Raw genomic sequence first — 26,911 nt, forward strand, 5'->3', positions numbered from 1 at the left:
GAGAGCAAAAGCCAACAAAGGGCTATCAACACACAAAGGTGTAATAAAATTCTTGTCTACATATGATGACACTTAGATAAGAGTTATAAAAGGAGAAGACTTTTGAGGTAATAAAACTTGTAATGACAAACATATATATATAAATCAAACCTTGAATCAATAGAACAATATTCTTCAAAAAAAATACCCATAAAAATAACATTTTGGAATAAACTATGTAAAAGTATCTTCAACAAGATACAACAACCGATAAAACAATATTCTTGAAAATAAATGTGTGAACATACGCACACTAAGAACATATGGAACACTTGTGCACAAAAGCACGAAATCACAAATGTGCAAATGCACTCATAATTTTCATAAACAATAAAAGGTTGGGCAATAATCACTAAAACCTTGATTTTAATATACCTTAAAACATTTTAAGGTTTCAAACATCATATATCCATCACATTTATATATAAATAAGAGCATCCATAAGATCAATGGCCAACATCAAACTAGTGACACACTCATATACCAAATCATTCTAGAGTCCCAAGGTGCCCATAACTCACCTCAACCACCATCTATAATATGGTAAGTGGACAATCTAAAATGACATAACAACGAGTGACACACTCATAATTAGAGATCATATACCAAATTATTCTAGAGTCCCAAGGTGCCCATAACTCACCTCAACCACCATCTATAATATGGCAATTTAGACAAATCTAAAATGACATAACCCAAGGTGCCCTTAACTCACCTCAACAAACATCTCTAATATATAAAAAAAGGCCAAAACAATGATGCATTAAAAAAACATGTGATGGACAAATATAAATGCCACAAAAAGGCAATAAACACTTTAAGAATTATTTTTCAAAGAAAAGAGAACCGATTAAAAATTGAATCAAAGGTCCAATATAATCAATCACAATAATATGTTTTATAACAACAATTTTGCATAAACACGAATTATGCTTAATCTTCAAAAGAAGTCATTTATACAAAAAAGACTTATTATGCAACTAACACAATTATGAAATATTAAGCAACATCATGCGTAAGAACCGATTTGGAATAATCAAAAAGTCAAAAACAAGCCTCAACTATGATAGATATAAAGTGCAACTAAATGCATACCAAATGATAATAGATGCACTTTTATGCAATGCAAGATTTTTAAATGACAATAATCTTGAATGAGCAAATAACAAACTTAGGCCAATATAGGCATTCATAAAGATGGTGAAGTTTGAAAATCTTATGAGATCCACTATTGTAACTTAAAAAATGATGCTCACAACCAATCTCAAAAGATCCACAAAGGGTTACAAGTATTAATGAATCTTTGAAGGATATTATGCAAGGAAAAAGATACTCACAAACAATCTTCTCACAACAACCATGAAATCTTCATAAAAGAGCATATACTCACAAGAAGATTATAAGGACCAAAAGACTCCTTAAAGAGAGCTCAAAACACACAAAATTCCCAAAGAAGGGGGAAACTCCACTAAAGTGAGAGAAATCCCAACAAAGAAGAATAATAGATTTGTTAAAAAACCTTATGATAAAGTAAGATTGTACTATGGCATAAATCTATAAAATTAAACATTTATTGAGGAAAATTTCAAAAAGCTCTTAAGTTTTATAAAAAAACATGACTTAATTCAACCAGAATTATATATATAAAAAAAACTTTCTTAATTAAATGTTGCTCATATAAAAAGGACACATTAGGTAAGTGAATCAAAACTTATTAAGGATTTTTTCATATATACAACAACAACAACTACGCCTTCATCCCAAAACAATTGGGGTCAGCGATATGAACCAAAAAAGAAATTCATTTTGGGTCTTCCACATGAATCCTTTTCCTCCAATCATTTCTATCCAACGCCATGTCCTCGGTGAGGTTCAAAGCATTCATATCCTTTCCTATCATCTCCATCCAAGTCTTCCTAGGCCTACCCCGACCTCTTTTAACTAATATATTTTCCCATTTCTCCAACCTTCTAACTGGAGCATCATTAGGCCTTCGCCGATTATGTCCAAACCACCGTAAACGATTCTCTCGCATCTTATTTTCAATGGGTGCAACACCTACCTTCTTACGTATCTCTTCGTTCCGAATCTTATCTTTTATTGTATTTCCACACATCCATCTAAGCATCCGCATCTCAGCTACACTCATTTTTTGAATATGATGTCTCTTGGCAGCCCAACATTCCATACCATATAGTAAAGCGGGTCTAATAGTCGTCCTATAAAACTTTCCCTTCAACCGCAATGGCATTCTACGATCGCACAGCACTCCAGTAGCACTTTTCCATTTCATCCACCCAACCTTTATCCTATGATTTACATCTCCATCAATTTCTCCATACTTTTGAATGATGGATCCCAAATATTTGAAATAATCATTCACCGGTATATCTTGCTCACCAAGCTTCACTACACTCCCATCACTACTTCGTTGCTTACTAAACCGACATTCCATATATTCAGTCTTACTCTTACTCAACTTAAAACCTCTAGCTTCCAATGTCTGTCTCCATAATTCTAACTTAGCATTAACCCCAGCTCTAGACTCATCAATCAAAACAATATCATCAGCAAACAACATACACCACGGTACATTTTCTTGAATTGATCTCGTAAGCTCATCCATCACTATCGCAAATAGGAAAGGGCTTAAAGCAGATCCTTGATGTAACCCAACCGTTATCGGAAAATTGGTTGACACCCCTCCACAAGTGCGGACATTGGTTACTACTCCTTCATACATATCTTTAATTATACTAATGTACTTGAGAGAAACACCTTTCTTCATCATTGTCCACCAGAGAACGTCCCTAGGTACTCTATCGTATGCCTTCTCTAAATCAATAAAAACCATATGCAAATCTGTGTTCCTCTCTTTGAAAAACTACATCTCACAAACATTTTAATCTTAACATACCTTTCTTTAAAGACTTACCACATATAAAAGGTATTCTTATAAACAAATATAGGTTTAAAATATTAATTCAAGGCTCCAATGGTCATAAATCTTTACCGACCCATTAAGTTTTGAGCAATCATATATCTAATTTTTCGCCAAACAAGTTATCATTTAAAAATTTTTCAAAGAAAAACATACGAAAAAGTATGTATATGAAAAATATTCAATAGAGTATCAAGTAACTCAAATTTTTATAAAAAGACATAATGACAAAGAGTACACGTAGAAAAAAGAACATATTAAATTCTTCATACAATACTTAAAGAAATAGAATGCATACCGAATAACTTTTAAAAAAGAGAGAGAAATGAATACTTCACCATTTTTCTTTAAAACTTTCTTGAATACCACGCTTCCCGATGCACCAAATCTCAACTCAATCTCAACCTTGCTCTGATAACATGTTAGAAAGTGACTTTGAATATTTAAGGTTCGATAATGAACCCATACACATGCACATTTAAGTGCGAATATACCCACTTAAGGGAACAACACAAGCACATCAAGTGCTAATACATAAACCCATAAAAGGGATAAATATGACTTAAAGTCATAAGTTGAATATTATTGAAGAAATAGTAAGAAGAGGGTAAAAACCCTATACAATGGAGCATAAGCTCCTCCAAGGAGTGAATGAATTACAAGGGGAAAGCCCCTATTTATAATACAAGCAAGGAGCCACTTAGGGGGCTCCCAAAGGAGTCGTTGGGAGCCCCCAACGGTCACATGGGGGCTCCCCAACGACTCTTTGGGGAGCCTCCCTAGGTGGCGCAAACCACTAAAAAAGAGAAAAAGAGAAAAAGAAAAAAGAAAAAAGAAAAAAGAAAAAAGAAAAAAGAAAAAAGAAAAATAAAAGTAAAAATTACAAACATATTCCAAATGGAATATGCGTAAAACTGTGAAATACTTAACTACCCCTATGCCTATAAATAGAAAAATATATATTTTATATATAATTAGGATAATACATATGCATATATACCATATATGAATATGTATTATCCTTTATATATATAAAATATATATAAGATTACATAGGTTGAATGATACATTTTAACAAACGGCCTCGATAGATGAAGAAGCTCCTTTGAGAAGTGGTTGAAGTGCCTCCACCAATTGTGTTAGGGACATGCTCCTAATAGATGTCTCACTTGATTCTTGCGGAGATTCAACTGTAGCGACCTTCTTTTCATAAGGCCTCTTTAATTTTGGACAATAAGTTTTGACATGTCTCGGTTCACGACAATAGTAGCAAATGACTTTTCTTCTTTCAAAATCATTTCCTTGTTTTTCGCCATTTGTCCCCCCAAAGTGTGGAGGTTTGTATGAACGAACATGATTTCTCGGTCTAGATACCGCTAGAACCGAATCATCATCACTTTTGAAAATTCTTTTTTTGAGCCTATTTTCTTCCACACTTAACTCTTCTATTGTATCTTCTATGGAAGGAACTTTTCCTCGATGAAGAAGAACAAATTTGGTTGATTCAAACTCCGATCTCAATCCATTAATGAATTGAAAGAAGTGATCCACATTCACTTGATTTTGACGGAGCTCTATGTCTTGTGGACAATGCCACTTTGGTTCAAGGAGGGCCAATTCTTCCCATAACTCAGACAAGCTATTGTAATATTATCTAATACTCTTGTCCCCTTGCACCATATTACGAATTTTTTCTTGAAGATTGCATGTGTGCAATATCCTTAAGAGAGTACATTCTCTTAAGGTAATCCCAAGCATTGTTAGCACGTTCAACTTTGCAAGGCTTGAACATTTTTTTATGTCAACACTTGTTATGAGCCAAGACATGATCTTGACATGTTTCATTCTCCATCTCTTTCACTTTTTTTTCGTAAATGGAGATGGCTTTGACCCTTTCTACCTCCGTGAGAGGTATTTCTTTCTCTCCTTCATCCTTGGTGATGATTAGTGTAGGTTCCATATCGGTTCCATCAACTAATCCCCATAATCTCTTTCCCTATATAAGATGCTTTATGATTGAAGCCCATGTGACCTAATTGGAATCATTGAGTTTGATGGGCTTAATGGTGACATTATCATTGTCATCCATTTTACAATTTTGGGAGAAACGGAATAAGAAGAAGAAGAATGAGGAAAATAAAAAAGAAGGATAAAGAAGAGGATACTCTACCCCAAACGGTGAATACAAGTATCCTTCCAAGCTTTCAAGCCTTCACACGATCACAACTTCAAAGGAACTTTACTTCCTTTTTAAAAACTTGAGTGGCACGCTTCCCAATGCACCAAAAGAACTTGGCTTGATCGCTTCCACCAATGACTCTGATACCGTGTAAGAAGATGAAGTCTACAAGCAAAAACTCTCAAAATACTCACAAAAATGTCCGTCACAAGAACCATAAAGGTTCACAAATAGTGCTCAATCACAAGAACCACTAGGGTTCATACAAAATGCACAATGAAGAGGAGAAAAACTGTATTTCATTAAGTGGGAGAAATCCCAACTTCAAAGATGATATTACAAGGGGGAAAACCCCCATATTTATAGATCATAAAGAAAGGCCATTGAGGGAGTCGTTGGGCTCCCACTGTTGGGAGTCCAACGACTCTCATAAAGTTGCTTTTTGACTTTTGGTCAAAAAGCAAAGTGGCTAAAAAGTCTAAAAAAGTCCTAATCCTAATTAGATTAATTCTATCCTAACTAAAATACATAACTAGACTAAAGGAAAGAAAAAAAAAGATTACATATGAGATAATTACATATGAGATTACATATTTTAACATCATACATTTTCAGGTGAATCAAGGGAGACAAATGCTGAATCCCAGGAGGAAGGATTGACAGATTTACAGGAACCGATCGTGACCTCTTCTTCGATCAATCCTCAGACCTCTATTGTGCCCTATTTAGATGGTAGGATATTCAAAGGTGTATATGTAAGACAAAACAGGAAACACACCCCACTGATAGATGAGCAGGTCAGACGGTCTGGGAGAATTAGACATCTTATTGTAAGATGGGTAAGTTAACAATTTCTCAACAGATTTATAATTATTTATTTCTCAAATTGAAAAACAGGATGGGCCCATCAGTTTTTCTCAAGCATCTTCATCACCTAAATGGATTGAGGCTATGAATGGGGAAATGAAAGCTTTACATGAGTGTGGAACTTGGGAAATTGTTCCTAGATCCTCAGATAAAAATGTTGTAAGGTCTAAGTGGGTTTATAAGATCAAATACAAGCCTGATGGTTCCATTGAACGTTACAAAGCAAGACTTGTTGCGAAGGGCTTTACTCAAGAATATGGAGAAGATTATGATGAGACTTTTAGTCCAGTGGTCAAAATGGGAACTATTCGACTGGTTTTATCTTTGTCAGTTCAGCATGGATGGTCGCTTAGCCAGCTTGATGTTAAGAATGCCTTCTTACATGGAGATCTAAAAGATAAAGTCCACATGGAACAACCCCTTGGTTATGCAGAATACAACCCTGATACACATGTTTGTAAGCTACGGCGAGCCATCTATGGACTAAAACAAGCTTCTCGTTTATGATTTGATAGTTTCTCTCTTGAAATCCAACGACATAGGTTTGTTCGCTCTCAACTTGATCATTCCTTATTTGTCTTTCGGGAACGACAGACAATACTTTGCTTATCATATATGTAGATGATATTATCATTACTGGGAATTATCATGAGCATATAGAGGCTATAAAGGCCTTGGTGAGTCGAATGTTTAAAATGAAGGTTTTGGGGATTTTACGTTACTTCTTGGGGGTTGAGGTAGATCGACGAAATATGAGTCTTTCGTTGACTCAACACAATTATACGTTGGATCTATTGGAGAAGTCAGGTATGAAGAATTGTAAGCCATTGTACACTCCTAGTGTGTTGAATCATAAACTTAGTGCTCAGGATGGGGAGGTATATGAAGATCCCAAGCAATATCGTCGTTTAGTTGGTATGCTTCAGTATCTTACATTTACAAGGCCCAAGATTGTGTACGCAGTGAATCAAGTTTTCCAATTTATGCGTGATCCACATACAAAACATATGAATGCTGTCAAAAGAATCCTTCGGTATTTAAAGAGAACCCTTGGGGATGGCCTAATTTATCATCAATCTAAGACACGGGGAGTATCATCAACTGGAAGTGTATACAAATGCTGATTGGGTTGGAGATCCAAATGATAGATGGTCAGTTTCTGGATACTGTGTATTCATTGATGAAAACTTAATAGGATGGAGCAGTAAAAAGCAACGTGCAGTTGCACGTTCTAGTACTGAGGCTGAATACCGATCCATGGCAGCAGCTACTCCTGAAGTTACATGGCTGAGACATCTTTTGACTGAAATAGGAGAACGAATGATGTCCACTACACTTTTATGTGATAATCAGAGTGCAATACAAATTGCATTCAATCCTATTCATTACAGCCGAACGAAACATATAGAGATCAATCAACATTTTATTCGACAGGTGGAGGACAAAGAGATTACTCCAGTTTACATACCGACGGGAGATGAGTTGGCAGATTTGTTTACCAAAGGACTTACCAATGTTCGATTCCGGTCATTAAAGGGCAAGTTGTCCATGGTTTTGGACCATGCACAACTTGAGGGAGGGTATTGAGATTGTATTTATTTTGTATTTACTTCTGTAGTTTAGTATTGGTCTTATTGTATTCAAATCTGGATCTTTGTATGTACGTTTCTTTATGTTTATTATTTCGGGTCCGGATCTCATGTAATAGACCTGACCCGACCCAAACTTATTATATATAATGAAGTAGGGCACGACTTCCAAGGTGTGGAAGATGCCCCTCTTGTTTCAGCCACCCTTTTTCTCTGCGTTCTTCTCCATCTGTATCAACTAAACTGTGGTGAATGAATTCTTACACCTAGTGCCTTAGAAAATTATTCCAACTTAGAAGCACAACACTTAGGTGAACTTAGATGATCTGACATAGTCTCCTGACCTCTTGATAGATTCATTTCATATGATTCATTCTCTCATCTCTATAGAGTCTGCGTAGCCAAAATCTTGTCTTATTTTGAACCAGCTACTTATAATCAAGCAAAAAAAGACCCAGAATGGATAAGAGCAAAAGCATTTAAAAAATCTAAAACCCGAGAAATAAAAGTTTTTCTTAAAAGAAAGAAAATTATAGGCTGTAGGTGGGTTTGCAAAGTTAAAACCAAGAGTAATGGGACGTTAGAAAGATAAAAAACTAGATTAGTAGCAAAAGGATATTATCATACAATATAGATTATGATAAAACTTTTGCACCCGTAGATAGGATGACCTCCATAGCTGCTGTAAAGGGTTGATTTATATATCAAATGGATGTAAAGAATGCATTTTTAAATAAAGAATTAAAAGAAGTCTATATGGATTCACCTCTTAGATATAAGATTCCTTCTAGAAAGGTACTTAATTTAACGAAAGCTTTATATGGTTAAAACAAACACCTAAGGCTTGGTAGGATAGATATTAACTCTATTATGATTGCACTTGGATTTAAATTCTGTTATACTGACACTACTATGTTCATTAAGAAATTTGATGCAAGAATAATCATTCTACTTCTTTATATTGATGATATGATCATCTAAGGTGAAGATAAACATGGAGTTAATCATATTAAATTTATTCGCAAGAAACATTTTGAATTAATTGATATTGAAATTCTTAGATTTTTTCTAGGAATTGAAGTAACTTATTTTCCTAGAGGATATTTGTTGACTCAAACCAAGTTTGCTAATGATATTATTGATAGGTCTGAGATTACTGATGAGAAAATGGTGGATACTCCTGGAGTGATCAATGCCAAGATGAAGAAAGATGATATGTTACCTTTAGAAGATCTCACTCCTTATCGCCAAATGATTGGCGTTTTGACTTAACTATTACCCGGCTTGATATTGTGCATGGCAAATTCCAATATTCTCCCATCACAGTTTATATGAGTGTTGTGATAAGGATCATTCGATATTTACAAAATTATACTTCTAAGAGTCTTTTATCATCTTCCTCTTCCTCTCTTGAGTTAGTTACTTAGTTTGACCCAGATTGAGGAGGAGATCCAAATGAACAAAAAATATCATTATCATCTACTGAAGTTAAGCACCGTGCAATAACTACCACAGAGAGATTGTTTGGGTACGAAGATTACTTAGCCCTCCAGATTATGCTGTGATAATAAGAGTGTCATATACATAGCTAACAACCATACATTTCATGAAAGGACTAAACATATCGAAATGAACTGCCACTATGTACGTAAAGAATTTTTAAAGAAGACTATTATCTTTACCTACGACACCTCCAAATATCAGCTAGTTGAATTCTTCACCAAGGCTTTTGTCACCTAGATTTCACTTTCTCCTTGACAAACTTTCGGTGTTTACACCATAAGTTTGAGGGAGAATGTTAACGAACTTTGTTGTTATATATACATGTATGTATTTCGGCGATTTTTTGTTTTGTAATAGGGACTGCCTAGTAGGGGCAGACTTGTAATTCTATTTTTATTTCTTATATTAAGTAGTTGTTGGGACAACCCAACTAGCCGTTGGGCTAGTCCCCCAAAGGGCTAGATTTCTATCCATTGGGGCTAGTCCAATGGCTAGTTGGACTAGCCCCTTTGTCCTCTTCTTCTTTGGTCTTCTCTTTTTGTCTATATAAGGGGATATTCCCCATTGTAATAGTTATGCTATACTTTATTAAGCATATTTGTGATAATACAAGCATATATTTTTTACTTTGTTGCTCTTCAAGTGCTTGTGTATTTCCTTTGAGAGATTGTATTAGGCCCATAAGTGGCCTTTGTTTGTGCTTGTGTATCTCCTTTGAGAGATTGTATTTGGCCCATAAGTGGTCCTTTTGTATTTGTTCATTCTTGTAGCCCTTAGAGGCAATCCTTGTATTCTTTTTGTTTCATTATAGAAGCCTCATTCCTCCCTCCTCTTTGATATGGGACAATCATTTGTCCCTTATATTAATTATATCTTTAACGTTGGATACTATTACTCCTTTACCTTCCAATTACACAAGATTATTTTGTTTTGGTGTTTATATTAAAGCAATAGTGCAGAGTCCAAATATAAACTACAGCTAGATATTCACTTTTAATAAATTTATATTATTTTATATTATATTTTTATATTATTATTAAATTTGATATCTTGGATTTTATTGATAAAACTAATAATTTTCAAAATCTTCCAAGAAATTCCATCACCAAGAAATTGCCGAGAACAAAATTTGTGACTATGATTATTAGCTATTATACATGTATGTATGTATGTGTGTATGTATTATGTTTGTACTCTCGTAAAATCTTTCAGCTACCATAGGGAGCAATTTAGATATTGAGTCCTTGAATAGTAAATAAGGAAACAAAAAGAAAAACAAATAGAAATCACGGGTTTTAGTTCTTGACTGTGTAATCTATCATACCTCATATAAAAAATTGATATAATTTTTGGTATATTGTACAATAGTCATTCAATGAAATTAGGGGTGTCAATGGGTTGGGTTTACCCAGACCAAACCCTATAGGGTCTGGGTATGGTGATACATAAGAAGACCCGATTAAGACCCCGTCCGAGCTCGAAGGTCCGATTAATACATGGATCCGAGTACAATTTGTGAAATTTTATACCAGACTCGTGCCCGACTCGAGTTCCGATTAAGACCCCAAATTTTTCAAGGTAAAAATGATAAAAATTATTATTTTACCGGGTATGGTCCAGTTCTAGTTCATGTAGTTCTTATCAGGTTCAATTATGGTTTATCTTATAGTGGACCTGATTAGACCCAGGTCTGGACCCGATACAATACCCGAAAATCGGGTCCAAGTCTAGTTCCACCTGGGTCCGAACCATGGTTGCCAGTCGAGGAAGCGGGAGCGGGAAGCGGGAAGCGAGGCACTTTCAAAATTTTAGGAAGCGGGAAGCGTGAGATGACTTAGAAGCGAATCACGAACCGTCTCGAAAGCGACCTAGGAAGTGAATCGGAAGCGACCTAGGGAGCGAAAAAAGAGAAAAAAAATACAAAAAATATGAAAAAGTGGAGAAGCGTGGGGGAAGCGAGCTTCCCATAAAAGGGAAACACGCTTCCAAAAAAAAAGGCACTTCCCTGTGTGTTTCGAAAGCGTGACGTTTCGCGCTTCCGAAACACGCTTCGTGGAAGCATGCTTCTTCATATGCCTAGGCGCTTCCGGTAACTCTGGTTCAAACCAAACCCGACCCGTTGACACCCCTAAATGGAATGGTAACTGTTAAATTGTAATTCATAAGACAATGTATTTTCTATATATATTTTATATATATAAAAGAAGATACATATATATATATATATATATATATATATATGTACATGTATCCATCTACTTATATATATAAAATATATATTTCTTTTTTGTATTAGTTGTAGGGGTATTTTAGTTATTTCTACTTTTTACGCATATTCATGTTTTTGAATATGATTGTAATTCCTCCTTTTTATTTTTTCTTATTTTTGTAATTTTTTTATTTCTTATTTTTGTTCTTTTATGTAATATTTCTATTGAGCCACTGACTGTTGTACACAGTTTAAAAAGTAGATGTTGGGCTGATTCCGAACGTCTCTAATAAGAGCCATTAGCAATAGCCCAACGACTCTTTAAGTGTGCTTATAAATAAGGGCTATGTGAGCCCATTGAATGTAAGTATTACACTAAGGAGTTGTCTCCTTAAGCTTATATACACTGTGCATTTATTGCACTTCTTTTGTGGTGTAAAGCTTATAAACACTGTGTATTTATTGCACTTCTTTTATGGTGTAAAGCTTACAAATAATGTGCGTTTATTTTGTGTCTTGAGTATTTGAAGTATCAAGTTATTTGAAAATTTGATTGTTTGCAAGGATTCTTCACATGGTATCAGAGCAAGGTTGGAGTAAGAAAGATCATGTGGATTTTCACTTTTTCGGGTGCCTCGAAAAGCGTGCCCTCAATTTTTTGGTGATTGAAGTGGATCCACTTGTTCCTCCAATATTTTAGAAGACTCTTCTATCAAGAAAGGTCTAAAAATCTTGTGGTACGTATTCTTTTTCATCATCTCTTCTCTCTAATGGGTGAAAAAGACTCATTTTTTCTCTCGGCTTCAAACTCAATGGGTCCAAGTATCACGTTTGGGCCGGAAACATGGAGGCTCGTATTAAAGGAAAATGGCTTTGAGGCTATGTCCAAGGCTCGATTCCCGAATTGGAGCCAAAGATAACCTTGATGGAGAAAGGATAAATAAAAATCCTTGAAGGCGAAGAAAGAGCCAAGGCTCTTGAAGACTACACCAAAAAGCATGAAGAATGGGAGATGAGGAATTTTAAAATCCTCTCATTGATTTTCTCATCCGTAGAAACAAGAATTAACGCCAATATTATCAAGTTTAAGAAGGCTTCTCAAGCGTGGGAGTATCTTGAGAAGATGTACACCTCTAGGGACTTGTCCCATAAATATTACCTCCAAAAGAAGGCACTAACTCTTCATCAAGGAGAGATGACTTTTTGTAAATAAGACACCTCAGCAGAATTTGAAATTTTTTGAAATGAGGTTGGCTTGATTTTCTTTGCAGGAGCTTCCCATGTGGCGCCACCTATGTGTGGGCCCACTTTGTTATTTTGCAAAGTGAAATAAATTAAATGATAAAATGGAAAATTCTGGATTTGCGCCACCTCAGTAGGGAATTTAAAATTTTGAACTTTTGTTTTTTCTGGAGGAAGTAGAGATGGACATGTGGCGCCACCTCAGGGTGGCTCCACACTGACATGTGTCAAAGTGAAGGAGCAGAGGAAGCATATGGCGCCACCTCAAGGGTTTTTGAATTTTGGTTTCTGCTTTTTCCTAAAATCAAGCTGCAGAGCTATTTTTGAGGAGAGCTCTTTTTCAGAAATGGTGCCACCTCAAGGGGAGCAATTTTGCTTTTTCTAGAGAAGGGAGAGCTGGACATGTGGCGCCACCTCATGGTGGCTCCACACTTGACAAGTGTCAGCTGCAGGAGGAGGCATCTCAGATGGCGCCACCTCAGACTCATTTTGAGAGAGTATTTTGTCGAACTCTCTTCTATTTGGGATGATCTTGCTATGCTCGAACCCAAGTGGAGTGGACAAGCCATAGAGCTTCGTCATAAACAATTGGAAGAAGATAAATTTTTTAATTTTTTGAATGGGCTTAGGCCTGAATTCAAACAAATCCGGTCTTCTCTTTTATCCACCTTTACTTCTCCCTCTCTTGAAGATGTAATTACTAAACTAAGTGGGGAAGAGACTCGTATGGGTTTAAGCAAGAACAACCCAAGTGTTCTAGCTACACCTTCCAATAATGAAGAAAATGAAGGAGTTAATGTTGTCTCAAGACCGGGGAACAACTTAAGGACCTACAAGTCTCCTCACTTCAAGAATCAAAACTCAAGTGGTCAAGGAGGGAAAAAGGATTATAACAAGCTTTTATGCCATTTTTGTAAGGAACCGGGGCATATCAAGCCTATTTGCCCAAAGTGAAAAAAGTTACTTGCCATGGCTACTACATCCCAACCTCAAAAGGAAGAGTGCTCGTTAACTTCTAATGGAGTTCTCTCATTGCAACAAATCGTGGATGCACTTCAACCTCTTCTAAAAGGGGCTATTTCCGGAGCCGCCATGTCAACCTCTTCTCCTTCCGGTAAGACCTCTTAGCTTTTAGATTCGGGTGCTTCTTTTCACATGACCCCAATTTTAGTTCTTTTTTCGAATACTCAAAAAATCTCTCTCCATCTTTTGTTTCAACCGCGGATGGAACATCTCTTGAAGTAAAATGAATAGGAAATTTTGAAAAACAAGGGTTCTTTATTCAAAAAATTAGATTTATACCTAAATTAAACTTAAATTTGCTTTCCGTTTCTCAGCTCTCGGATCATGGGTGTGATATAAAGATTTTATCTAACAAATGTTGGATACATGATCGTCGGTCCGGGAGATTGATTGAGAAAGACTCTAGGAAGGGCGATCTATACTATGTTGATTTCCTTCAAATTTCAAAGAACCCGTTTTGTAATGTTGTCCAACAAAAGGATATTAATGTGTGACACAAGAGACTTGGACATCCAAATATTGCAAAAAATTCTCATTTACCTTTTGTTAAAAGTCTATGTAAAAATGATTTCACTTGTAACGATTGTATTCTTGGGAAAATAAAAAAATTGCCTTTTTGTCAAAGATCTATGTTTACAGTAAGACCTTTTGAAATTATCCGTTCAGATGTATGGGGACCAGCACCCGTCCTATCAAAAGGAGGCTTTGTATATTATGTTATTTTTGTTGACGACTACACGAGATATTGTTGGATTTATTTTCTTAAACACAAATATGAAGTTTTCTCGAATTTTAAAACCTATCATACGATGATTAAAAATCAATTTAATGAGAATCTAAATTTTTTTAGAACTGACTCTGGTGGAGAATACCTTTCAAGTGAATTAAAAAATTATCTTAAAGTCATGGTATTCTTCACAAAAGATCTTATCCGAAAATCCCTCAACAAAATGGATTAGCCGAAAGGAAGCATAAACACATAATAGAGACAACTCGAACATTACTTGTTTCTTAAAACATCCCAAAAGGTTTTTGGGTTGAAGCGACTTTAGCATCTGTCTATCTGATAAATCGGCTACCTTCTAAAAACTTGAACAATATCTCGCCTTTTGAAAATTTGTATACCAAAGAACCCGACTATAGTCGGTTGAGAATTTTCGGTTGTAAATGCTTCGTTCTTACTAACAAGAACGACAAGCTTTCACCAAAAGCCATTGCCTGTGCTTTTCTTGGATATTCCGAAACCCAAAAAGGGTTTTGTTGTTATGATATTAAGAATGACAAGCTATATGTTTCCAGAAATGTGAGTTTTTTGGAAAATGTTAATGATTTTGAAAGGAGTGAAACCTTTGAAGAAAACATGGATTACTCTTTTTTATTTGAAATGTTAGCACATGATGATGATAATGATGATAGTGATGACGAATTCATTCATAATGACGTCAAGATGACTCTTCTCATCCACCTATCTCCCAATATAGAAATAAAGGAGCATTGAGAGATCCTATAACATATACCCATATAGATAGAAACAATTTTAGGAGTGCAATTGAAAAATTCAGTGAACCTAGTGGGTCCAATTCAACAAATGATGAAAACCTACGAAGAACTGAGAGAAGTAGAAAGATACCTTCTAGGTTTATTTCATAAGATTCGTTTACTCCTAAACATAGAGCCTGCCTTAGCGCCATTCATTCCAATATAGAACCCAGAAACTTCGAAGAAGCCAAAAAGAATGATGAATGGCTGAAAGCAATGAAATGTGAGCTTTCAGCTTTCAACAGGGCAAAAACTTGATAGTTCCAAGATCTTCCCAAGGGTAATAAAGCAATAGGGTGTAGATGAGTATTTAAGGTAAAAACTAAAAGTGATGGATCTCTTGAGAGATATAAGGCTCGATTAGTTGCAAAGGGTTATAGTAAAAAATACGTGATTGACTATGAATAAACTTTTGCCCCTATGGCCCGAATGGTCACTGTCCGATGTCTCATTACCGTTGCCTCAATCAACAAATGAAACATCTATCAAATGGAACATCTATAAAATGGATGTTAAAAACGCATTCCTAAATGGTGATCTGAATGAAGAAGTATATATGGATGCTCCACCATGAATGAAGACTCTCAAAGGTAAAGTGTTTCGCCTTCGAAAATCACTTTATGGTTTAAAATAGTCCCCCAAGGCTTGATATGATAGATTTAACTTCGTAATGTTAGAAAATTCTTGTTTCACTGACACTGCCTTATTTGTTAGAAAAACCAATGTAGGGATTGTCATTTTGCTCTTATATGTGGATGATATGCTTATAATCGGAAGTGATTCTAAAGGGGTTACAAGCTATGTCACATGGGTGCGGGTGCGGGTGCGACATGGGTGCGGCGCAATTTTAAAATTTTTGGACACGGGGACTCGGCTATATATATATATTATTTTTTAAAAAAGTGCACAGACACAACACAGTCTGTGTCTGTGTCTGTGTCTGTGTCGGTGACTGTGTACAGTCACAGTCTGCACATCACTGTGCACAACACTGTGCACTGTGACTGTGCACTGACTGTTTTTATATTTTTTTAAAATAAAAATATAAAAAAATTCATTTTTTAGGGACAAATGGACATTTTTGGACTCGGTCAAAGTTGATCGAGTCCAAAATTATGACGAACTCAGCCTCGACTTGTTGACCGAGTCCACGCCGAGTCCGAAGCCACACCCATGTCCGCACCCGTGTCGGGGCGTATCGACTCGGGTGCGGCACCTCCCTAGCCGAGTCTGTGTGACTTAGGTTAAAAGCATAAAATCAATTTTGAAAGATAGGGTTGAAATGTCTGATTTGGGATTTCTAACTTATTTTTTGGGTATTGAAGTAGCATACTCTCATAAAGGGTATTTTTTATCTCAAACTAAGCTTGCCTATGAGATTATTGATAGGTCAAGTATTACAAGGGATAAGGTTTGTGAAACTCCTGCTATAGTTGGAGCCAAAATAAAGATTGATGATGGTATTCCTTCTCTCTGATCCCACCCCCTATAGACAGCTTGTGGGATCTTTGACGTATCTGAGTATTACTAGACCAAATATCTCTCATGCAGTTCATACTGCAAGTCAGTTTCAACATGCACCAACATCAGTTCACATGAGTGTCATATTGCGGATTGTGAGATACATAAAGGGCACACTAAACAATGGAGTATTCTTATTATCTTCTTCTGAATTAAAATTAATTGCTTATACTGACTCTGACTGGGGAGGTGACTTAAATAACCGTTACTTCACCACTGTTTTTGTGTGTTTTTAGGAGACTCGCTGATTTCATGGAGATATAAGAAACAACAAAAAGTGTCTCTATCTTCAACAAAAGCTGAATATCGTGCCATGACGACTACTACCATGAAAATTGTATGGATTCATCAGCTATTAGAAGACATGGGGATCTCAATAGAAGGGCCCACCAAGCTATGCTGTGATAACAAGAGTGCAATATACATTGCCAAAAATCATACTTTTCATGAGCGGACTAACCACATTGAGATGGATTGTCACTATGTTCGGGAAGCATATCTGAAAGGGGTCATTGATCTTCCATATGTAACTTCAGAATATCAGTTGACAAATTTCTTCACCAAAGCTTTGTCTGCTCCGCTGTTCAATTTCCTCGCAAACTTTCGATCATCTTGCCCTAAGTTTGAGGGGGGGGGGTGTTAAATTGTAATTCATAAGACAATGTATTTTCTATATATAAAAGAAGTTACATATACATATATATTTCATATATATGTACATATATTCATCTACTTATATATATATAAAATGTATATTTCTTTCTTGTATCGTGGTATAAAACTCATGAGTCATACTATGAAACTTTGGGAGAGGGTGATTGAGTCTAGGTTGAGGAAGGTTGTCATGATATCAGAGAATCAATTTGGTTTTATGCCTGGAAGATCAACTATGGAAGCTATACATCTTCTTAGACAACTTATTGAAAGATATAGAGAGAGGAACAAAGATTTGCATATGGTTTTTATTGATTTAGAGAAGGCATACGATAGAGTACCTAGGGACGTTCTCTGGTGGACAATGATGAAGAAAGGTGTTTCTCTCAAGTACATTAGTATAATTAAAGATATGTATGAAGTAGTAACCAATGTCCGCAGTTGTGGAGGGGTGACAACCAATTTTCCGATAACGGTTGGGTTACATCAAGGATCTGCTTTAAGCCCTTTCCTATTTGCGATAGTGATGGATGAGCTTACGAGATCAATTCAAGAAAATGTACCATGGTGTATGTTGTTTGCTGATGATATTGTTTTGATTGATGAGTCTAGAGCTGGGGTTAATGCTAAGTTAGAATTGTGGAGACAGACATTGGAAGCTAGAGGTTTTAAGTTGAGTAAGAGTAAGACTGAATATATGGAATGCCGGTTTAGTAAGCAACGAAGTAGTGATGGGAGTGTAGTGAAGCTTGGTGAGCAAGAAATACCGGTGAATGATTATTTCAAATATTTGGGACCCATCATTCAAAAGTATGGAGAAATTGATGGAGATGTAAATCATAGGATAAAGGTTGGGTGGATGAAATGGAAAAGTGCAACTGGAGTGTTGCGCGATCGTAGAATGCCATTGCGGTTGAAGGGAAAGTTTTATAGGACGACTATTAGACCCGCTTTACTATATGGTATGGAATGTTGGGCTGCCAAGAGACATCATATTCAAAAAATGAGTGTAGCTGAGATGCGGATGCTTAGATGGATGTGTGGAAATACAATAAAAGATAAGATTCAGAACGAGGAGATACGTAAGAAGGTAGGTGTTGCACCCATTGAAAATAAGATGCGAGAGAATCGTTTACGGTGGTTTGGACATATTCGGCGAAGGCCTAATGATGCTCCAGTTAGAAGGTTGGAGAAATGGGAAAATATATTAGTTAAAAGAGGTCGGGGTAGGCCTAGGAAGACTTGGATGGAGATGATAGGAAAGGATATGAATGCTTTGAACCTCACCGAGGACATGGCATTGGATAGAAATGATTGGAGGAAAAGGATTCATGTGGAAGACCCAAAATGAATTTCTTTTTTGGTTCATATCACTGACCCCAATTGTTTTGGGATGAAGGCGTAGTTGTTGTTGTTGTTGTTGTATATTTCTTTCTTGTATTAGTTGTATGGGTATTTTAGTCATTTTTACATTTTACGCATATTCATGTTTTTGAATATGATTGTAATTCTTCCTTTTTATTTTTTTTTATTTTTGTAATGTTTTCATTTCTTATTTATGTTCTTTTATGTAATATTTCTGTACACAGTCAGCCAGTGTTACACAGTTTAAAAAGTAGACGCTGGGCTGATTCCCAACATCTCTAATAAGAGCCGTTGGGAATAGTCCAACAACTCTTTAAGTGTGCTTATAAATAAGGGCTATGTGAGCCCATTGAATGTAAGTATTACAGTGAGAAGTTGTCTCTTTAAGCTTATAAACACTGTGCATTTATTGCACTTCTTTGTAAAGCTTATAAACACTGTGCATTTATTTTGTGTCTTGAGTATATGAAGTATCAAGTTATTTGAGGATTCTTCACAGTAACACCAGCCATGAAACAGCAAAAAGTCAAAATTTCAAGATAATAGGCGCAAAGTCTTGATTCCATGGACTCCAAAAGCAAACTGCCAATAATGGACTTCAAAATTCCATGAAGGTAACTTTATGAAACTTTGTGATCTAGAGAAACCATCCTATACTCAAGCGCTTGTTGGAAAAGAAAAAATAAAAGAATATTCAGCCCTTGCTTTACATATGCACGAAATCAGAGCTAGTGGGAAATGTCTGTGCTAGCATCTTTTACCTTCTTAGTGCACAGTCCAGTACACCAAGATAACATAAACATTACTTGAAATTTTAAATCTTTTGCTTATTCTTGAATTCTTTTAGATGAATTTTTGCAATACATACTTGAAGTATCTCATATGGAAAGTAATCCTAAAGCCCAAGGGCCTGTTTGTTTCATTCCCCCATGAAGGGGATGGGTCTTTCATAGAAAAGGGTATGGATTTCTGAAAACTCTCCAGCTCAGCTTTCAAATGGAAGATCTTTCATATGCAGGGAGGTACAAAGAGGTTTATACATGAAAAGAGGTTGGTGGGGAAAAACTAGGGTCCACTTGTGCCAACATGGCACTTTCCTACCATGATGATTGGGTGTTTGTTTCACCATGGCGGGAAAGGGAGGGAAGCTAATCCCAGCTCAGCTATTTCCCATGAAAACTACATGAAACAAATAGGCCCTAGGTAATTTTTTTTTCTTCTTCATATCACTGAGAGTGATCAGGTACCTTTTTTTCAGTAGAACTTCTATGTAAATAAACATCCTTAATTTCCTACTTCCACAAGGTTCAGTTTCTTGTACTTGATTTGTGCTAGGTGCAGTACCGGGATTTCTTGGTGGAGTTCTCTGAAGTAATAAAGATATTATTCTAGAAAGATGTATCACATGATTAACTTGAATTCTTCAGTGTTTCACAAGCTGGTTCTATATCTTATGTCATCTAAGGAAATGATCAGCTATAATACATGTGAAAATCTTTGGAATGAAGCAAAATAATTGGATCCATACAACATGATTAACTAGAGAGTAGGGACACTGTTCAATGCTGTGCAGGGCTGGTTCGGTCAGCAGGTTAATGCTACATCTAGGAACTACCAAGGTGCATTCCTTGAAAACATATTTCTTGCCGTGGATGATGCCTCCATTGATTTGGCAGTTTCCCATAGCCAGGGTGTTGTTGGCTGCAAGATGCTCGTGGATGGACCAAGGTGTCTGTGATTGTACCTTTGGAATTTTGTGGCTTATACACGGCCATCTGACCTCGTTATCTTTACAACAACAAAAACAACTACGCCTTCATCCCAAAACAATTGGGGTCGGCGATATGAACAAAAAAAAAATCATTCTGGGTCTTCCACGTGAATCCTTCTCCTCCAATCATTTCTATCGAATGCCATGTCCTCGGTGAGGTTCAAAGCATTCATATCCTTTCCTATCATCTTCATCCAAGCCTTCTTAGGCCTACCCCGACCTCTTTTAACCAGGGTTACCGGAAGCGCCTAGCTAAAAGGGGAAGCGCGGAACGTCGCGCTTCCGAAGCGTGGGGGGAAGCGTCCCCCTTTTTTGGGAAGCGCGTCCCCCTTTTTTGGGAAGCGCGCTTTCCTTTAATGGGGGACGCGTTTCCCTTTAATGGGGGACGCACTTCCCTTTAATGGGAAGCGCGCTTCCCCCACGCTTCCCCCTCGCTTCCCCCACGCTTCTCCTGTTTTTTCAATTTTTTTGTATTTTTTATTTTTTATTGTTATTTTTTTCGCTTCCCCCTCGCTTCCGAGACGCTTCCTAGGTCGCTTCCGAGACACTTCCTGAATCGCTCCTAAGTGGTCCCACGCTTCCCCGCTTCCTAAAATTTTGAAAGTGCCTCGCTTCCCGCTCCCGCTTCCCGTATCGCTTCCCGCTCCCGCTTCCTCAACTGGCAACCATGCTTTTAACTAATATATTTTTTCATTTCTCCATCCTTCTAACTGGAGCATCATTAGGCCTTCGCTGAATATGTCCAAACCACCGTAAACGATTCTCTCTCATCTTATTTTCAATGTGCAACGCCTACCTTCTTATGTATCCTCGTTTCGAATCTTATCTTTTATTGTATTTCCACACATCCATCTAAGCATACGCATCTCAGCTACACTCATTTTTTGAATATGATGTCTCTTGGCAGCCCAACATTCCGTACCATATAGTAAAGCGGGCCTAATTGTCGTCCTATAAAACTTTTCCTTCAACCGCAATGGCATTCTACGATCGCACAACACTCCACTTGCACTTTTCCATTTCATCCACCCAACCTTTATCCTATGATTTACATTTCCATCAATTTCTCCATACTTTTGAATGATAGATCCCAAATATTTGAAACAGTCATCCACCGGTATTTCTTGCTCACCAAGCTTCACTACACTCTCATCATTACTTTGTTGCTTATTAAATCGACATTCCATATATTCTGTCTTACTTTTACTTAACTTAAAACCTCTTGCTTCCAATGTCTGTCTCCATAATTCTAACTTAGCATTAACCCCAACTCTAGACTCATCAATCAAAACAATATCATCAGCAAACAACATACACCACGGTACATTTTCTTGAATTGATCTCGTAATCTCATCCATCACTATAGCAAATAGGAAAGGGCTTAATGCAGATCCTTGATGTAACCCAACTGTTATAGGAAAATTGGTTGTCACCCCTCCACAAGTGCGGACATTGGTTACTACTCCTTCGTACATATCTTTAATTATATTAATGTACTTGAGAGAAACACCTTTCTTCATCATCGTCCACCAGAGAACATCTCTAGGTACTCTATTGTATGCCTTCTCCAAATCAATAAAAACCATATGCAAATCTTTGTTCCTCTCTCTATATCTCTCAATAAGTTGTCTAAGAAGATGTATAGCTTCCATAGTTGATCTTTCAGGCATAAAACCAAATTAATTCTCCGATATCATGACAACCTTCCTCAACCTATACTCAATCACCCTCTCCCAAAGTTTCATAGTATGACTCGAGTTTTATACCATGATAGTTTGTGCAATCTTGTATATCACCCTTATTCTTATATAGAGGCACCAAAGTACTCTTCCTCCACTCATTAGGCATCTTATTTGTCCGCCAAATCTTGTTAAAAAGATTTGTCAACCATTCTAAACCTTTCTCTCCGAAGCATTTCCAAGCCTCGATAGGTATACCATCTGGGCCAACTGTACTTCTTGATTTCATTTTTTTTCAAAGCCTCTGCAATTTCTTTCTTTTGAATCTTACGCATGAAGTCACGATTCATCTCATGAAAATGAATTGAGAAGTCTCCAAGATCCTGAGCATGACTTTCATTAAATAGCTTATCAAAATAATCTTTCCATCTCTTTTTAATCTCCTCATCTTTGACTAAAACCCTTTGCGTTTCATCTTTGATACATCTAACCATACCCAGATCCCTCGATTTTCTATCTCTCATATTTGCAAGCCTATAAATATCCTTCTCGCCCTCTTTGGTATCCAACTTGTCATAAACCTCCTTATATACCTTATCCCTCACGTTTCAAACTACTTTTTTAGCTTCCTTCTTTGCTATCATATACTTCTCCAAATTTTCATTATCACGACTCTTACTTAGATTTCTATAACACTCTCTTTTAACCTTAATAGCTAATTTGATATCCTCGTTTCACCATGATGTATCCTTACCTAACGGTGCACTGCCTTTGGACTCACCCAATACCTCCTTAGCCACCTTTCTCATGCCACCCGCTATCTTATTCCATATTGATTCTGAATCCTCCTCGAGACACCAATCAACTTCCTTAACTACTTGCTCTACAAACATTCCTTGTTTAGCTCTTTTCAGTGCCCACCACTTAATTCTAGGATCTATCCTTTGTCTATCCCTTTTGCAGCATTTTCTAATTCTAAGATCTAAAATTAAGACTATGTTGTGTAGCTACACTTTATCCCGGTATAACCTTACAATCGATGCAACAACCCCTATCTCTCTTGCTAAGTAAGAAAAAATCTATCTGACTCGTATTAACCCCACTTTTAAATGTTACTAGGTGAGACTCCCTCTTCCTAAACCAAGTGTTTGCTAAGATCATATCATAGGACAAACCAAAATCTAAAATCCTTTCTTCACTTTCGTTTCTTTCTCCTATACCATAGCCTCCATGGATACTCTCAAATCCATCCCTACTAATGCCTACATGCCCATTAAGGTCACCGCCGATGAAAAGCTTTTCTCCATAAGATATCCCTTGTACTACTCCATCTAAATCTTTCCAAAATTGACGCTTAATGGAATCATCTAAACCTACTTGAGGTGCATAAACACTAATAATATTAATAATATCCGTACCTAATACTAATTTAATAAGTAAAATCCTATCACCCTTCCTACGGACCTCAACTACATTATCTATAAACTTACGACTAATAACAATCCCTACTCTATTCCTATTCCTATTTATTCCTGTATACCAAATCTTATATCCCCAAGGTTCTTTCACTTTTGCTTTCTCACCTACCCATTTGGTCTCTTGTAGACATAAAATATCCATCTTTCTCTTACACATAACATCTACCAACTCTACCAACTTACCAGTTAAAGACCTTATGTTCCAAGTGACTAACCTAATTTTATAGTCTTGAACTATCTTCTTTACCCCCACCTGTCCAACAAAGTGAGGGAACCCTTGCCTATTTGACACCACACCCGGGCGCCGGTGTGACGCGTCACTTCTGGGCAACGACCTAACAACCCTTGCCCATTTATCACTACCTCCGGGCCTATAGAGTACAACGCGTCGCTCAGTAGGAAATGCCCCAACGAAATGGTTCATATTCATAGGGTGTGACTAAGTTTTTATGCTGGTTGTCACTGGCCTACCGCAACCCTCCTCCTTTATCCGGGCTTGGGACCGGCAGTGTATAACTAAACAGTTATACACAGGCAGAGTTTGACCTCGTTATCTTTAATGTATTAAAATTCTGCCTCATATATTTTGTTGGTTAAACGTAAATAATGATACCTAAATAAAACTTATGTCATTTAATTATCACTCCTCTCTCCATGGAATTGTATGACCTTCACTTAATGTTTGGAAGTGTCCTTGAGATGGATAAATCTTGGCCTATTTTATAGGCAGCTCCAAGGAACTTGTAAGAGACTGTTTCATTTTCTTGTAACCAAGATCTCTTTCAATTAGAACTTAAGCCGTTCTGAATACATAACACCAGTATGCTTGAGATCACAAGGGCACAAAAGCAGCAATTATGCCATCCGTCATTAGTTCGGTAGTCTGAAGCAATAGTAGCTTTTACACCAATAGTATTGGTTTGGTGCATCTGATTTGCATGCAATATAGGCACTACACAAAGTACAAATGTGGAAAACATGAGGTCAAAGCTCAATATGCACATTATGACATTGTTGAACACGATTCTCTGGTTTTGGAGAGCATTTGATAATAAGGACATAGAGATTGTGGATTTTTGTTGATTTCGGTGACATTGAAATGTGGAAGGTAAATATTTGACCGTCTTCTAGGTGACTGACAATATCACTTGTTTCTGCATTTCATTACGAGGTTCTTTGACCAGTAAGGATACCTTTTGTTACTGCTATGCATGAATATTAGAATGTATCAAACAGTGCAATGAAGGTGAAAAATTGTTATAATATATTCTTTACTCGTGAGTCATGAACAGTTAGATTTCTTGAATGACCATTTAGGTCACTACTGCTCGTAAACTTTGTTTCCACCACTGACATGAGCATTTGATCTCTATTTTGCAGGTTGTGCAAGCCCAAGCTGAACAAGCAAGAGTAATGCAACAGCAGCTACTTGCAGGTCCAACCTCTGATCCACCTGAATTGGCTACTGTTGCTGAATCGAAACAAATTCAATCCCAGATTGCAACTACCACAGTGATCTCCAGTGTTACTCCGCCGCCTCAGCCCATGCTGCCTCAACCATTGACTTCTGCAGATATGAAAATGACACCAGAAGAACACAAGAAAATAGCTGCTTCTGTTGCAGCTGAAGTTGCTGCCAAGCTAGCAGCCTCAACATCCTCAGCCCAGATGCTCACATCCGTTCTCTCATCTCTTGCAGCTGAAGAAGCTGCATCCATGAATGCTGGTTTGAAAACAAGCAGCTTTGCTCCAAGCAGCTTTCCAGCTGATAAAAGGCCCAAATTAGAGAAGCCAATGGTGATTAGTGACACAGCTAGCCCCTATATTTCACACTTGCAGCAGCAACAGGGTGCTGGTTTTGCACAAATCTCAAGCCAGGGATCGACAACTAGCATGCAGCCCCCACCTTTTCTGCCGCTTCCACCATTGCCACCACCCCCTGTACAGCAACAGTATGTGCAATCAGGTGGGATGATGATGGGCATGCCATATCTATACAGTGGAAACAGTTTACCTCCACCTCCACCATTGCCTTCTCACATGACGGTGGGTGTAGCAAGATCTGGTTCCACACAGATGCAACAACCGCAACAGCAACCACAACCACAGCATGGTATTCTGCCTGGTTATTACCAGGCACCAAATGTTGGTTTCTATTCACAGGGTGGTACAACACAAGTAGTGCCTCGGTAGTTTTCTTCCAAGTATTTGTTCCATCAATTTGTGGCGCTGGGCTCTCCATATTTGAGTGTCTAAATGTATGTAAATCTATGGATTTTATGCATTTGGTAATTTCACATCGTGGATCTTATAAGAGCTAGCCTGTCACTCCTAAGAAACCCGAGAGAGAGAGAGAGAGAGAGAGAGAGAGAGAGAGAGAGAGAGAGAGAGAGAGAGAGAGTTGTAATATCATGCACCTAGCGACAAGTATTTTAAACTGTAATTTAATATATGTAGTGATAAGCTCTTTGATATTGTAATTTGATACGATTTTTGTTGAAGTTATTAGTTTCACCCTTCAAATGTAACCGTATTGGTCCTATCGAATTGTCTGTGTGCCCTTTGGCTTGCTTTTGTGTAGCTTTTTGCTTGAGAAGCATCTGTGATGCAAAATGCTGGAATCAGAAAGGAACTGGGGAAGAATTGATGCCTTTTTCTTTTTTTCCCAAAAACATGGAGTATGTTAATTTTCATTATCATGAACTTTGTATGTGTTGACTGACCGAAGGAGACACTGTTTTCTAATATAAAATTAATAAAAGATATATGCAGTGGACGTGCTTTTGGTAATCCTGAACATATTTTCACAAAGAGAGAGAGAGAGAGAGAGAGAGAGAGAGAGAGAGAGAGAGAGAGAGAGAGAGAGAGAGAGTATTATGTGCGCTATTAACAATATAGAAATGGTCACCCATATTGTTGGCAAATATTTCCATGGCTGTATTTTTCTAACGAAAATCGTTAAGTCTAGGGATGTAAATGAGATGGATTCAATTGGGATGTAGGCACTACCGAATCCAATCTAATGGGGTATCCTTAATCGGTTTTGGGACCATATCTAAGAAGGTATTACCAATCCCAGATCCGATTAGATAAAATAGCTATAACCGGATATGAGTTTTACATGTAAACTGATTCAGATGCTAGCCAGATTTGGATGTGGACTATGAACCCATTCCTAATCGGATTAGTAATTGAGCCTGCCATGTATCAAATCTGAAAAGACATTTGGATTTGTTTGGATATCTAACCTAAATCTGATCTGTTCTGTTTATATCCATAGTTACATCACATGTTCCTTCAACCAGATTATCC

General features: G+C 37.0%; 1 protein-coding gene across 3 annotated transcripts in view; it reads left to right on the forward strand.

The window, feature by feature from the left end:
• LOC149819614 (uncharacterized) overlaps positions 1-26,075 on the forward strand; it is a 107,245-nt gene extending 81,170 nt beyond the window's left edge. For all 3 annotated transcript variants that reach the window (XM_089982842.1, XM_089982844.1, XM_089982843.1), the window contains one exon: positions 24,980-26,075. In XM_089982842.1, the coding sequence (XP_089838968.1) occupies positions 24,980-25,792 (813 nt within the window). In that variant the 3' untranslated portion in view covers positions 25,793-26,075. The remainder of the gene's footprint in view (positions 1-24,979) is intronic.
• The last annotated feature ends 836 nt before the right edge of the window (positions 26,076-26,911 follow it).

The sequence above is a fragment of the Nuphar pumila genome, chromosome 12 (genome assembly GCF_984573655.1).
Source record: "Nuphar pumila chromosome 12, dmNupPumi1.hap1.1, whole genome shotgun sequence".
In the NCBI taxonomy this organism is placed as follows: Eukaryota; Viridiplantae; Streptophyta; class Magnoliopsida; order Nymphaeales; family Nymphaeaceae; genus Nuphar; species Nuphar pumila.